The 15806-nt window shown below is 45.6% G+C and overlaps 1 protein-coding gene and 1 long non-coding RNA gene across 2 annotated transcripts in view; one reads left to right on the top strand and one right to left on the bottom strand.

The window, feature by feature from the left end:
* CLMP (CXADR like membrane protein) overlaps nucleotides 1-15806 on the top strand; it is a 127583-nt gene that overhangs the window by 96692 nt on the left and 15085 nt on the right. The window contains exons 2-3 of the mRNA XM_001108111.5: nucleotides 1370-1527; nucleotides 15051-15252. Of these exons, the coding sequence (XP_001108111.1) occupies nucleotides 1370-1527; nucleotides 15051-15252 (360 nt within the window). The remainder of the gene's footprint in view (nucleotides 1-1369; nucleotides 1528-15050; nucleotides 15253-15806) is intronic.
* LOC144334481 (uncharacterized) overlaps nucleotides 1503-15806 on the bottom strand; it is a 35557-nt gene continuing 21253 nt past the window's right edge. Inside the window, exons 2-3 of the long non-coding RNA XR_013404357.1 lie at nucleotides 7417-7561; nucleotides 1503-1613 (exon numbers count right to left, since the gene is read on the bottom strand). This is a non-coding gene — a long non-coding RNA (uncharacterized LOC144334481). The remainder of the gene's footprint in view (nucleotides 1614-7416; nucleotides 7562-15806) is intronic.

Here is a 15806-nt window from a genome sequence, read left to right as displayed (position 1 = left end):
AGCTCCATATCAAATGCCACCTTCTCCATAGTAAAATAAATTGCCTTGTATTCAGAGCCACTTGGTGCTAAATACTATACTAGATGATTTACATACTCTGTTTCTAATATTTACAAAACCTTGGAAGGATTTAAGCTTTTCCTGAACCCTGTAATTAATTGCCTATAATTTCTCTCCTCTAAATGTGCATAGCCCTTTCATCATGAATAATTTCCCTTTATATTACAGTATTTGTGTAATTGTCTTTTCATCCTTCTAAATACATGCTACTGGTCAGCAACAACTGTTACTAGATTTAAAGAAAATAAGAAGGTTCATCTCTAAGGTTTTCTCCAGCTTCAAATGGCTGTGACTCTATAACTTAAGAACATGAGTTTTTGGGCAACTTAGTGCAGTTTCCATGAGTATCATCTTCTTGGAAGCCTCTGCTAATAGAAGACAGAAAGATCAAAAAACACAGTTGTTTCCAGGCACAGTGGCTCATGCCTGCAATTCTAGCACTTTGTGAGGCCAAGGTTGGAAAATCGCTTGAGCCCAGAAGTAACCTGGGACCTGGCACAATAACAGAGGAAGACCCTGTCTCTACAAAAAATTAGCCGGCATGGTGGCATGTGCCTATAGTCTTAGCTTCTCTGGAGGCTGAGGTGGGAGGATTGCTTGAATTGGTGAGGTCAAGGGTGCAATGAGCCATGATTGCACCACTGCATTCCAGCCTGGGCAACAGAGAGACACCCAATCTCTCTAAAAACAAGCAAGCAACCAAGCAAGCAAAAAAACAAACAAACAGGCTGGGCACAGTGGCTCATGCTTATAATCCCAGCACTTTGGGAGGCCAACGCGGGTGGATCACCTGAGGTCAGGAGTTCGAGACCAGCCTGGCCAACATGGTGAAACCCTGTCTCTACTAAAAATACAAAAATTAGCTGGGTGTGGTGGCAAGCACCTATAATTCCAGCCACTTAGGAGGCTAAGGCAGGATAATAACTTGAACTCAGGAGGTAGAGGTTGCAGTGAGCCAAGATCCTGCCACTGCACTCCAGCCTGGGTGACAAGAGCGAAACTCCATCCCAAAAAAAAACCAAAAACAAGATGACATGAGCAATTTCATTGTTCATAAAGACCAAGTAAGGTAAGAAAGACAGGCACTAGTAGGATGCAATTTGGGGTGGTTAAAGAAGATGTGATGAATTCAGTTAACAGAGGAGCCAGTGTGAGACCAGTACTTCCAGTACTCCTAGTCTAGGACTCTTGCAACCTCTTGACACGCCCTTGCCCACAGGAACATCCCATAATTTTTTGTTGTCATATCTGTTCCCCATACATTGCCATCCAGTCTCTGCATTACTCATTAAAGATTTTCTTCTTCCAGTTTCCTACTATGTTGGAACCTTGGGGACTCACACTGAGATCAAGAGAGTGGCAGAGGAAAAGGTCACTTTGCCCTGCCACCATCAACTGGGGCTTCCAGAAAAAGACACTCTGGATATTGAATGGCTGCTCACCGATAATGAAGGCAACCAAAAAGTGGTAAGTAGACACCTGGCTGGAGTCCTTCCTCCTTCTTCTCCTTCTGCATTTGCCTTTCTGCAGTCTTCCAGTCTTTCTTGTTGGCTCTGAAAGAGTTAGAATTCCTTTTTCATCTGGCTTCTACTTGAAAGACTTTAGACACAAAACTATAGAGACGAAAGAGTATTGCTGGGCATGATGGCTAATGCCTGTAATCTCAGCATTTTGGGAGGCCAAAGCAGGTGGATCACCTGAGGTCAGGAGTTCGAGACCAACCTGGCCAACATGGTGAAACCCTGTCTCTACTAAAAATAGCCAGGTGTCATGGCCCATGCCTGTAATCCCAGCTACTTGGGAGGCTGAGGCAGAAGAATCACTTAAACCCAGGAGGCAGAGGTTGCAGTGAGCTGAGATCATGCCACTGCATTCCAGCCTGGGTGACACAGCAAGACTCCATCTCAAAAAAAAAAAAAAAAAAAGAAAGAAAGAAATAATAATTAGCCAGATGTGGTGGCACAAACCTGTAGTCTCAGCCACTCGGGAGGCTGAGGTGGGAGGATCACTTGAGCCTAGAAGTGCAAGGCTGCAGTGAGCTATGATCACACCTGTGAATAGCCACTGCATGTGAGCCTGGGCAACATAGCAAGACCCTGTCTCTAAATAAATAAATAAGAAGTTGTCTGGCCAGGTGCAGTGACTCACACCTGTAATCCCAACACTTTGGGAACCTGAGAGGGGTGAACTGCTTGAGTCCAGGAGTTCAAGACCAGACTGGGCAACAAAGTGAGACTCCCTCTGTACAAAAAAAATTTTTTTAATTAGCCAGATGTGATGACACATGCCCATAGTCCCAGCTTCTCAGGAGGCTGAAGTAGGAGGATTGCTAGAGTGCAGAAGGATCACTTGAGCCCAGGAGGTCAAGGCTGCAGTAAGCTGAGATTACACCACTGTACTCCAGCCTAGGCAACAGAGCCAGACACTGTCTCTTAAAAAACAAAAACAAAACAGAAGCAAAAGAAAGAAAAAAGTTGTCCTTTCCTCTTCTCTGTCTATACCACTAATTTTATAACATGGTTTATGTTGGGAGGAGCTAAGGTCTTCACTGAAAACAGATTTCAGGATCACTGTTGTAGTTTAACTTGCTTAAATAGCTATCTACATCACTTCATAATATTGATATTGCTTGTCATTTTGTTCTCATACAGTAACATTCTAAGATACTATCTGTTCTCTGTAGAGCGAGGTCACCTTAACCTGAGTAGGTTTATTGATTTATTTTTTTACTTTGAGATAGAGTCTCACTCTGTTGTCCAGGCTGGAGTGCAATGGCTCGATCTTAGCTCACTGCAACCTCCACTCACAGGGTTCAAGAGATTCTCCCGCCTCAGCCTCCTGAGTAGCTGGGATTACAGATGTGCACCACCATGCCTGGCTAATTTTTGTTGTTTTTAGAGATGAAGTCTCACTCTGTCGCCTAGGCTGGAGTGTTGTGGCGCCATCTCAGCTCACTGCCACCTCCGCCTCCTGGGTTCAAGCGATTTTCGTGCCTCAGCCTCCCAGGTAGCTGGAATTACAGGCGTCCACCACCACACCCAGTTAATTTTTGGTTTTTTAGTAGAGATAGAGTGTCACCATGCTGGTCTGGAACTCCTGACCTGAGGTGATCCGCCTGCCTCGGCCTCCCAAAGTGCTGGAATTACAGGCGTGAGCCACTGTGCCCGACCTCTGAGTATGTTTATTTTTATTTTATTTTATTTTGTTTTGAGACGGAGTCTCGCTCTGTCGCCCAGGCTGGATGGAGTGCAGTGGCCCGATCTCAGCTCACTGCAAGCTCCGCCTCCCGGGTTTACGCCATTCTCCTGCCTCAGCCTCTGGAGTAGCTGGGACTACAGGCGCCCGCCACCTCGCCCGGCTAGTTTTTTGTATTTTTTAGTAGAGACGGGGTTTCACCGTGTTAGCCAGGATGGTCTCGATCTCCTGACCTTGTGATCCGCCCGTCTCGGCCTCCCAAAGTGCTGGGATTACAGGCTTGAGCCACCGCGCCCGGCGAGTATGTTTATTTTAACAGCTTCTTGGTCAGCCTAGATTTGATACTCTCAGTTCTGAATGAAGTGATGTTCGTGTTTATTACAGCCCATGTTCCTGTAATAAAAATCCAAGAATGACTCTGATAGATTCTCTTCTTTGATCACACTTGAGGCAGGTTCCTAAGGTCTTTCTGACTAGAGCTAATCTTGGGCTTCCCTTTCCGCCCTCGTAGAATACCTTTTGAGCAAGAATGCTGCTAAGTCAGGTTAGTGAAAATGCTCCACTCTTGGTATCTTATCACCCTGTCCTGCCTACAATAATAATCCTATCAAGCAGGTTCAGCCAGAAACCCCATCACCCCTGATGTTTCCTCTCAGTAATTTCATGACCCCCATCCTGCTCCTTGGTTGTAAACTCCTCTTGTTCTTGCTGGAATCAGAGTCAAGCCCAATCTCTGACTCACAGTGGTCTTCATACCTATTACCGTGGCCCCTCTGGAATACAGTCTGTCTTACTATCTTTAACAAGTTTCGGCCGGGTGCGGTGGCTCACGCCTGTAATCCCAGCACTTTGGGAGGCCGAGTTGAGTGGATAACCTGAGGTTAGGAGTTCAAGACCAGGCTGGATAACATGGTGAAACTCTGTCTCTACTAAAAATACAAAAAAATGAGCCAAGCATGGTGGCATCTGCCCATAATCCCAGCTATTCGGGAGACCGAGGCAGGAGAATAGCTTGGAGCCAAGATCGAGCCATTGCACTCCAGCCTGGGCAATAGAGCAAGACTGTCTCAAAAAAAAAAAAAAAAAGTTTCACTGGATAATTTTCTCATTAACAATTTCACACATCTAACTTTCACCCAAGTATTTTCATTTGATTTAAAGAAAAAAGGACTTGCTTGGTTATATAACCAAGTGAATATAAGGATTAGGATGTTAATTATTGATTTCAAAAAGCCCCTGATACAGCTTTAAGCAGTCACAATTCCCTACTTGTCTTCAGTTGATACCGTGAAGCAAGGATGTCTATTTATTCAATCATTCAGATTACACAAATTTATTTAGCACTTACTGTATGCCATGCTAGGTATCAGGATACAATACTGAAGAAGACATCATAGTCCTTGCCTTCTTAGAGGTTATAGTGAAAAGACATTCAATAACTTTACAAAGAGCCTGGCACAGTGGCTAGTGTCTGTAATCTCAGCTACTCAGGAGGCTGAGGTGGGTGGATTGCTTGAACCCAGAAGTTTGAGACCAGCCTGGGTGAGACAGTGAGACTCTATCTCTTAAATAATTTTTTTTTTTTTTTAAAGAAAGGAGGGGAGAGGTAGGTAGAAAGACAGGAACAAAGGAACCAATAAAAATTAGCAATATGCCAGGTACAAATCTGTTTAGCACATATTATCTCATTTAATTTAATATGTGCCAGTTGCAGTAGCTTGTGCCTGTAGTCCCAGCTACTCGGGAGGCTCAGGTGGGAGGACTACTTGAGGCCAGGAGTTCCAGATGGCCTGAGCAACAGAATGAGAACTCCCATTTCTAACACAATTTTTAAAATTTGTTACTGTAATACTCATAACTAGAATTAATGGGCTCATTTTACAAATAAGGAGCTGAGGTATACCCACATGTTCGTAAACACACAAACATAGTGAACAAATTGCATAAAGTCACCTAATTTGCATTTTCAAATTAGGCACCCTGGGCTGGGCCGGGCGGGCACAGTGGCTCATGCCTGTAATCCCAGCACTTTGGGAGGCCCAGGCGGGAGGTCCACTTGAGCTCAGGAGTTCAAGACCAGCCTGGGCAACATGGTGAAACCCCACCTCTACTAAAATTACAAAAATTAGCTGGGCATGGTGGCACGGGCCTATAATCTCAGCCACTTGTGAGGCTAAGGTGTGAGAATGGCTGGAGCATGGGAAGTTGAGGCTGCAGTGGGCAGAGATGGTGCCACTGCACTCCAGCCTGGGTGACAGAAGGAGACCATCTCAAAACAAAACAAATGAACAAAAAACAAATTAGGCAGCCTGACCTCAGTGCCTGCTCTGCGAACCACTAGCTGTATTACCTTCATAAATAATTTGAAAGTGTAATATGTGCTATGTAGGCTTCTTCTCCAAGAAAACACCAAGTGGCGGAAAAATCCTATCTAAAACATCAAGAGAGATCTGCATCCATCTCCATTCAGAGTTTTACAGTTGCTCTGCAGGCGATGGCACAGAATGACTGCCAGAAAGTTGAGCTGCTCCATCTGTTCTATACAAGTCCTAACAAATTGTTCCAGGTCCACCAGGAATGACATAATGCAAACAGCCCCAAAACACTAAAATTAGTATTTTTAATTTTTTTCTTTGTTTGCAAAAGGACTGAATTGATGTTCATTTTTCTCCCATCAACACCCTGATGAACTGCTTAGTCTCAGCACCATATTTCTGAGAATTAAAAACAAAATAGGCCAGGCACAGTGGCTCGCACCTGTAATCCTAGCACTTTGGGAGGCGGAGGTGGGCAGATCATTTGAGGTCAAGAGTTTGAAACCAGCCTGGCCAACATGGTGAAACCCTGTCTCTACTAAAAACACAAAAAAATCAGCCAGGCGTGGTGGCAGGCACCTGTAATCCCAGCTACTTGGGAGACTGAAGTAGGAGAACTGCTTGAACCCGTGAAGGGGGTTACAGTGAGCAGAGATCGCACCACTGCACTCCAACCTGGGTGACAGAGTGAGACTCCGTTCCCCCTGCCCAAAAAAAGACTATCTTGCAATTGTATAATTTCACCTTTCCAAAGATGTCAGATGCTTGCCTCTATGTTATCCCTTTTTTCTTCATTAAATATTGAGACAGTCTCAGCCTAGGCAACACAATGAGACCTATCTCTTAAAAATATGTGTGTGACGGCCAGGCGTGGTGGTTCACACCTGTAATTCCAGCACTTTGGGAGGCTGAGGCTGGCGGATCAGGAGGTCAGGAGTTCGAGACCAACCTGACCAACATGGTGAAACCCTGTCTCTACTAAAAATATAAAAATTAGCCAGGAGTGATGGCGGGTGCCTGTAGTCCCAGCTACTCAGGAGGCTGAGGCAGGAGAATCGCTTGAACCCAGGATGAGGAGGTTGCAATGAGCAGAGATCACACCACTGCACTCCAGCCTGGGTGACAGAGTGAGACAATGTCTCAAAAAAAAAAAAAAAGTGTATGTCAGGCTGGGCACAGTGGCTCACACCTGTAATTTCAGTACTTTGGGAGGCCAAAGTGGGCAAATCACGAGGTCAGGAGCTTGAGAGCAGCTTGGCCAATATGGTGAAACCCTGTCTCTACTAAAAATACAAAAAAAATTAGCTGGGCCTGGTGGGCTGTAGTTCCAGCTATTTGGGAGGCTGAAGCAGAAGAATCACTTGAACCCGGGAGGCGAAGGTTGCAGTGAGCTGAGATCGCGTCACTGTACTCCAGCCTGGGCAAAAGAGCGAGACTCCGTCTCAAAAAAGAAAAAAAAAAATGTGGCCGGGCACAGTGGCTCACGCCTGTAATCCCAGCACTTTGGGAGGCCAAGGCAGGCGGATCACAAGCTCAGAAGTTCAAGACCAGCCTGGCCAATATGGTGAAACCCAGTCTCTACTAAAAATACAAAAATTAGCCAGGTGTGGTGGTATGTGCCTATAGTTCCAGCTACTCGGGAGGCTGAGGCAGAAGAATTGCTTGAACCTGGGAGGTGGAGGTTGCAGTGAGCCAAGATTGTGCCACTGCACTCCAGCCTGGGCGACAGAGTGAGGCTCCGTCTCAAAAAAAATAATAACAATAATAATGTGTGTGTCTTTGTGTGTGTGTGTGTGGAGACAAGATTTTAGGGAAAGCGAGGAAAAGCAGATGGAGTCAGACCTACCTGAATGTACTATGCACTGTGGTAGAGGTATGCCCCAAACACCAAAGGTTGAAGCAGGGAGTCACCATTCTAACTGAGGAGGCAAGAAAGACTATATACAAAAAGTGGTCCTGGAGCTTGATCTTGAGGCCTTGTATAGGTGTCGCTGAGGCAAAAATAGAAGAGAAAAGGCATTTCAGAAGGAAAAAACTGCATAATCAAAGCCGAGATCTATCAGGAGACACTGAAACAAGAAACATCAGATTTGGGGACAACGAGATTCAGAGATGTGAGGGCAGGGGTCAAAGGTGAGGTATGGTCCAGACTGCATTGGCACAGGTGTAACATTCAGAAGGCCAGGCCATCATCAGTGCGCGCAGGTGATTAGGAAACAGATTTTCAGCCCGGAGAGTTCTGCTACATAAATGTGTGGAATTGTGGCAGGCCATTTCTCCCTAACAATCAAACAGACAGGCCTGCATGACAGTCACACAGACAGGCATGCATAGCACTCCAGTTACACAGACGAATTTCCACAGCACTGCCTTAACACTGAGCAAATAATTAAACCTAGGGAAATTGGTGCCCAGACATCAAAGCTAGAAATGAAACATGGTCAGTAGGAGACTTGCATAGACTTCTTCCTATCCTGGAGCAAGTCAAAATAATGGAGACAATCTCACTTTCCTAGTGCCAGAAGCCGTCTTAGGTTGACGAAATCTGAGACAAGTCAAGGTAACAGAGGCAGTTGTCTGAATAGATTTATTGGAAAGTCTAAGGCAGCTCTTCAGACCAAGCAGTAAATGAAATAAGATAGAAATAATCACTCTAGCTGGGCACGGTGGCTCGCCTGTAATCCCAGCACTTTGGGAGACTGAGGTGGGCAGATCACTTGAGGTCAGGGGTTTGAGACCAGCCTGGCCAACCTGGCGAAACCCCGTCTCTTCTAAAACTACAAAAATTAGCTGGACGTGGTGGCATGTGCCTGTAGTCCCAGTTACACAGGAGGCTGAGGCACGAGAATCGCTTAAACGCAGGAAGCAAAGGTTGCAGTGAGCCAAGATAGCGCCACTGCACTCCAGCCTGGGTAACAGAATGAGACTCTGTCTCAAAAAAAAAAAAAAAAGAAAAAGAAAAAAAGAAAGAATCATTCCAGTACCACAGTAGATAGGCCTTGAAGATACTGGGACCCTCACAGCTTAATCGAACTTAGCAAGCATTTTTTTTGGCCTCTGACCTTCTAGTTGAAACAAAATTAGTTACTTACTGACTTAGGCAAATGCTATACTGCACACAGGCACATAACCCCAACCTATATAAGCACTAAGAAAATGGTACACTTTTGAGTTGGTCCGGTGGAATTATCTCCAGCATTCTCTCTGTATCTGGTTACAGTGATAAATTCCCTTCTTTCCTAGTTTGTCTGCTTCTCGTTATTGGGCCATGAGCTCTTTCCGGGAACAGAATGATTAGTATTCTTTGGGTACTGGGCCGAACAATTTTTAAAACCTTAGGGGCCTTCTTGAACCCAGAACCGGGTTAATAAAAATGATAACGCTACACTTGAGTGCTTACTATCTCATTCCCACAAAAATCCTATGAAGTAACGCACCCCCATTTATAGTCCAGGATCTTAAGGCTTAGAAAGGATAAGTGATCAGAGCCAGGAACACAGCTGTCGGTGGAGAGGCTTCCATTTGGAGATCATTTGACTTCCCAGACAGCAATCCCAATCACTGCGGCCTGGCAGAGTTTTTTTTCTTTTTCTTTTTCTTTTTTTTTTTTTTTTTTTGAGATGGCGTCTTGCTCTTTTGCCAGGCTGGAGTGCAGTGACACAATCTGGGCTCATGGTAACCTCCACCTCCTGAGTACCTGGGAGTACAGGTGCACGCCACCATGCCCAGCTAATTTTTTTTTTTTTTTTTTTTTTGTATTTTAGTAGAGACGGGGTTTCACAATGTTGGCCAGGCTGGTCTCGATCTCCTGACCTCGTGATCCACCCGCCTTGGCCTCCCAAAGTGCTGGGATTACAGGCGTAAGCCACCACGCCCGGCCTAGCGTTTTTTCAAAATCTGTATCACGACCAATTAGTGGATCCTAAATGATAAGAAATTTTGTTTTTGTTTTTGAGACAGAGTTTCGCTCTTGTTGCCCAGGCTGGAGTGCAATGGCGCAATCTTGGATCACTGCAACCTCTGCCTCCTGGGTTCTCCTGCCTAAGCCTCCTGAGTAGCTGGGATTAGAGGCATGCACCACCATGCCCGGCTAATTTTGTATTTTTAATAGAGACAGGTTTCTCCATATTGGTCAAGCTGGTCTCGAACTCCCGACCTCAGGTGATCTGCCCGCCTCGGTCTCCCAAAGTGCTGGGATTACAGCCGTGAGCCACCGCGCCCAGCCTTGTTTTTTCTTTTCTTTTTTTTTTTTGAGATGGAGTCTTGCTCTGTCACCCAGGCTGGAGTGCAGTGGCGCGATATCAGCTCACTGCAAGCTCCACTTCCTGGGTTCACGCCATTCTCCTGCCTCAGCCTCCCAAGTAACTGGGACTACAGGTGCCCGCCACCACACTCGGCTAATTTTTTTTTTATTTTTTAGTAGAGACAGGGTTTCGCTGTGTTAGCCAGGATGGTCTCAATCTCCTGACCTCTTGATCCGCCCACCTCAGCCTCCCAAAGTGCTGGGATTACAGGTGTGAGCCACTGTGCCTGATCATTTTGTTTTCTTTTAACACAGACCAGACAATATCAGAGCATACTGCACATATACTCATGAAACTTATGTTTCAGTTATATATGTATATGCTGTGTCATTAAGAAAAAGATGGGTTTTTTTCGTTGTTTTTTTTGACTGAAGCAGTGGCATGATCTTGGCTCACTGCAAACTTTGTCTCCTGGGCTCAAGCAATTCTCCTGCCTCAGTCATCTGAGTAGCTGGGACTACAGGCGTGCGCCACCACGCCCGGCTAATTTTTGTAATTTTAGTAGAGACAGGGTTTCACCATGTTGGCCAGGCTAGTCTGGAACTCCTGACCTCAAGTGATCTGCCTGCCTTGGCCTCCCAAAGTGCTGGGATTACAGGCATGAGCCCTGGGACAGAAAAATGTATTTCTTAATGTGAGTCTGTTGAAAACAGTTTTAAAGTGCTTGCTGTACTGTTCTGGCAGTCCAAAGCAGCCTGGTTCTACTTTGGACCACAGCTACTAAGATTCTTCAAATTCAAATATACATTTCAAGACAAAGGCATCTCTGGATGCTAACCCAAATACTAAAATAAACAAGCAGCTGGGCGCGATGGCTCATGCCTGGAATCCTAGCACTTTGGGAAGTTGAGGCAGGTGGATCACCTGAGGTCAGGATTTCGAGACCAGCCTGACCAATGTGGTAAAACCCCGTCTCTACTAAAAATGCAAAATTAGCTGGTGTGACAGTGCATGCCTGTAATCCCAGCTACTTGGGAGGCTGAGACAGGAGAATCGCGTGAACCCAGGAGGCGGAGGTTGCAGTGAGTGGAGACTATGGCACTGCACTCCAGCCTGGGCAACAAGAATGAAACTCCATCTCAAAAATAAGTAAATAAAATAAAATAAACAAGAAAGAAATTCCAAAGTCCTCAGGCCAAAAAGGTCATCCACCTCTCAAAGCCCACAAAACCCCAAAGTTCCTAAAAATTACCCAGTGCTTCACTGTTTTCTAGGTTTTGCCTCTCTTCATTCTCCTAGAAAATACAAACTGACTTCATTGTAGGTGATTATGCATCTGGGGGAAATACGGACAAATCAGAAAGAAAGAGAAACATTAATAGAGCACCTATTAAGTGTTCCAAGCTTACTTGCCTTATCTCCAGGTGTTTAAGTCCCCCTTACTTTCAGTCTTTGAATGGAGACAAACTCTAGAGCTTCCAGTTTTTTCCTGTTGTTAATGCATTTCCTTCTTTTCCAACTATCCCAGCAATTCTGCATTACTAAGGCAGCTCTACCACCTGCCAAGAAACCTACCCTTCCAGCCGGGCACGGTGGCACATGCCTGTAATCCCAGCTACTCAGGAGGCTGAGGCAGGAGAATCATTTGAACCCGGGAGGCGGAGGTTGTGATGAGCCAAGATCACACCATTGCACTCCAGCCTGGGCAAAAAGAGTGAAATGCCATCTCAAAAAAAAAAAAAAAAGAAAGAAAAAAGAAAAGAAACCTACCCTTCCTATGGAGTACAACAGGATGTTGGGCCAACACCCCACAAACATTTGTTTTGTTTTGTTTTGAGACAGTCTCACTCCATCCCTAGGCTGGAGTGCCATGGCGTGATCTCAGCTCACTGGAACCTCTGCCTCCCAGGTTCCAGCGATTCTTCTGCCTCAGCCTCTTTAGTAGCTGGGACTACAGGCGTGTGCCACCACACCCAGTTCATTTTTGTATTTTTAGCAGAGATAAGGTTTCACCATGTTGGCCAGGATGGTCTCGATCTCTTGACCTCGTGATCCACACGCCTTGGCCTCCCAAAGTACGGGGATTACAGGTGTGAGCCACTGCACCCAGCCACAAACATTTATTTCATATTTTTTTTTGAGACGGAGTCTTGTTATGTTGCTGGAGTGCAGTGGCATAATCTGCACTCACTGCAATCTCCGCCTCCCAGGTTCAAGTGATTCTGCTGTCTCAGCCTCCTGAGTAGCTGGGATTACAGGCACACACCACCACACCTAATTTTTTTCTTTTTTTTCTCTTCTTTTTTTTTTTTTGAGACAAGAGTTTCGCTCTTGTTGCCCAGGCTGGAGTGCAATGCCACGATCTTGGCTCAATGCAACCTCCATCTCCCGGGTTCAAGTGATTCTCCTGCCTCAGCCTCCCCAGTAGCTGGGATTACAGGCATGTGCCACCATGCCCGGCTAATTTTGTATTTTTAGTAGAGACAGGGTTTCACCACGTTGGTTGGGCTGGTCTCAAACCCCCGACTTCAGGTGATCTGTCCGCCTCAGCCTCTCAAAGGACTGGGATTACAGGTGTGAGCCACCGTGCCAGGCCACCTAATTTTTGTATTTTTTAGTAGAGACGGGGTTTCACCATGTTGGCCAGGCTGGTCTTGAACTCCTGACCTCAAGTGATCTGCCTCCCTTGGCTTCCCAAATGCTGAAATTACAGGTGTGAGCCACCACACCCAGTTACATTTTTTCTTTTTTTTTTTAATTTTGTTTATTTTTTGAGACAGGGTCTCATTCTGTCACCCAGGCCGGAGTGCAGTGGTGCAGTCTCGGCTCACTGTAACCTCAGCCTCCTGGGCTCAAGCAAACCACCAGCCTTGGTCTCCCAGAGTGCTTGGATTACAGGGGTGAGCCACTGCGTCTGGCCCCCACAAACATTTAGAACGAGTACCACATCCAGGAGAAGGGCTGTGATCCTAGCTCTTCCCTGTCTGTGCCTAAAGCAGAGGGCTTTCCCTTGAGTGCTAGGAACCTCATGGAATTATCTGCAATATGTGAATTTTTTCTGGGTCAGAGTTCATAGGTTTTATCTAATTGAGAGAACCTTCTCAGGGAAGGATCTGAGGAGCTGCGGAGCATCAAGTGATCGAGGGCAGGATCGAGGACTTGAGTGAAATGATTTGGAACAACTGCAGCTGAAATGTGCCTGGGAGACGCCCATATGCTTGCATGCCTTTTTTAGTGCCCTTCTGTGTATCTGGAATGCTCCCTCCAGGCCTTTTCTCCTTGCCTCTCAAAGCTTAGCTCAAATGCCACCAACTTTTCTGGGACACTCTTCTTGATACTATTTCAAAGAAATCATTTCTTTTTCTCTGTTTATGTCTTTCCTTGTTAATCTCACTTGATTATAAATCACTTGAACCAAAGAAGAGATTTGCTGGCCGGGCGCCATGGCTCACACCCGTAATCCCAGCACTTTGGGAAGCCGAGGAGGGTGGATCACCTGAGGTCAGGAGTTTGAGACCAGCCTGACCAAAATGGTGAAACCCCGTCTCTACTACAATAAAAAAGTAGGGCCAGGCGCAGTGGCTCACGCCTGTAATCCCAGCACTTTGAGAGGCTGAGGCAGGCAGATCATCTGAGGTCAGCAGTTCAAGACCAGCCTGGCCAACAAGGTGAAACCCCAGCTCTACTAAAAATACAAAAATGAGCAGGGCGTGGTGGCATGCATCTGTAATCCCAGCTACTCAGGAGGCTGAGGCAGAATTGCTTGAACCCAGCAGGCAGAAGTTGCAGTGAGCCAGGATCGCGCCATTGTACTCCAGACTGGGCGACAAGAGTGAGACTCCGTCTAAAAAAAAAAAAAAAAAAAAATATATATATATATATATATATGTCCGGCTTAGTGAAATAGGGCAAAGGAAGCAATCAGGTATGCATTTATCTCATGTGTGCAGAGGGGTAACTGTGAGTTCTGTCCGTCCTTTGTCCACAAGCAGTCTCCTTGTGGGCAAATTGTGCAGGAGTACTGTAAGCTTTTTTTTTTTTTAATCTTTGTAGCTATCTTATTTGTTATTCAGGAACAGAATGGAAGGCAGGCCAGGCGTGGTGGCTCATGCCTGTAATCCCAGCACTTTGGAAAGCCAAAGTGGGGTGGATCACTTGAAGTCAGGAGTTCAAGACCAGCCTGGCCAATATGGTAAAACCCTGTCTCTACCAAGAATACAAAAGTTAGCCGGGCATGGTGGTGTACACCTGTAATCCCAGCTCCTCAGGAGGCTGAGGCAGGAGAACTGCTTGAACCCGGGAAGCGGAGGTTACAGTGAGCCAAGATTGCGCCACTGCACTCCAGCCTGGGCAACAGAGCGAGACTTTGTCTCAAAAATAAATAAATAAATAAAACCAAGTAAACAGTCCTGTCTCATAGAAGTCTCTCAAATACTTTAAAAAAACAAAAACAAAAAAAGAACAGGAGGCACGTTTGCCAGGCACAGTTCCAAGCTTGACCTTCCCTTTGGCTTCCCGAGGGGTCCTGAGGTTTATTTTCCTTTCACAAGTCTATGCCTAATATACGCGTAGCTCTACACTTGCACATTTTCCTCCTTTCCTTGACTTAGCTATGTGAACTTCAGTATGTAACTCAAACTTAAAATTCCTTACCTGTAAGACGGAGTGGTTCTGAGCATTTAATATTACTTTATAACTAAAAATGCTTCACAAATATGAAGTGTTACTATTTTTGGAAGGAGAGGCAAGGCCTAGGCAAAAGTACTGTACTTTTAACTTTTATTTAGAACAGAGGTCTTGTCGGTGGCTCACGCCTGTAATCCCAACACTTTGGGAGGCCGAGGTGGGCGGATCACAAGGTCAGGAGATCGAGACCATCCTGGCTAACACAGTGAAACCCTGTCTCTACTAAAAATACAAAAAAATCAGCCGGGCGTGGTGGTGGGAACCTGTAGTCCCAGCTACTCAAGAGGCTGAGACAGGAGAATGGCATGAACCCAGGAGGCAGAGCTTGCAGTGAGCTGAGATCGTGCCACTGCACGCCAGCCTGGGCAACAGAGTGAGACTCTGTCTCAAAAAAAATAAGAATAAAAAAAGAACAGAGGTCTCTTGGACTCTTAGTCCCAGGCTTGGCTATTTTGTGCCACTGGGAGTACTCCCTTTCCTCTTCTTCACACCATCAGGAAAGGCAGGCCGAGAGTTACACTGCTTGACTCTGCCTCGGTCTATCCCACAGGTGATCACTTACTCCAGTCGTCACGTCTACAATAACTTGACTGAGGAACAGAAGGGCCGAGTGGCCTTTGCTTCCAATTTCCTGGCAGGAGACGCCTCCTTGCAGATTGAACCTCTGAAGCCCAGTGATGAGGGCCGGTACACCTGTAAGGTTAAGAATTCAGGGCGCTACGTGTGGAGCCATGTCATCTTAAAAGTCTTAGGTAAGATAGCATGCCAAAGTGAATGTCTACAGCTTATTTCTAAGGTATCTAAGAGGGATAGTCATATGCATCACGGTGGTACAAAAGTTCATGTTCAGTACTTTGTATTATACATTCAGAAGTCACCTCGTCCAGTTCCCTGGGAAGAAAGGCGTATCTTCTGTATTACAGCCATAATAAAAAATGAAAATATAAGAGCAATTTTCCATAGTTGTCCATTACAAAACATAAATATTCTCTAATATTTAAGTGGGATCTTCATATTTAAGTCTCTCAGGTATGATTCAAATTCACTTCTGTTTTTTGACAGCAAGAGCTACTAAGTTCTACTTAATTGCTTCCAAATTAATACACTGCTGTATCAGCAAAACCATGCTCAACTTTCCTAAAATGTCCAATAATAATGTGTCTTCTTTGAGAAGTAATGAGGCAGCCTCTGACCCAAAAATTACAACAGCACCACTGGAGTTGGGGGTATGTGTGCTTAGGGGATGGAGGTGGATGTTTTTCTGGGGGTAGTGTAAAACAAGGCTAGTTGAATCCCCACTCAAAAG

The sequence above is a fragment of the Macaca mulatta genome, chromosome 14 (assembly GCF_049350105.2).
Source record: "Macaca mulatta isolate MMU2019108-1 chromosome 14, T2T-MMU8v2.0, whole genome shotgun sequence".
NCBI classification, from domain to species: Eukaryota; Metazoa; Chordata; class Mammalia; order Primates; family Cercopithecidae; genus Macaca; species Macaca mulatta.
The sequence above is the reverse complement of the archived record's forward strand: the minus strand, read 5'-3'. Positions and strand labels throughout refer to the sequence as shown.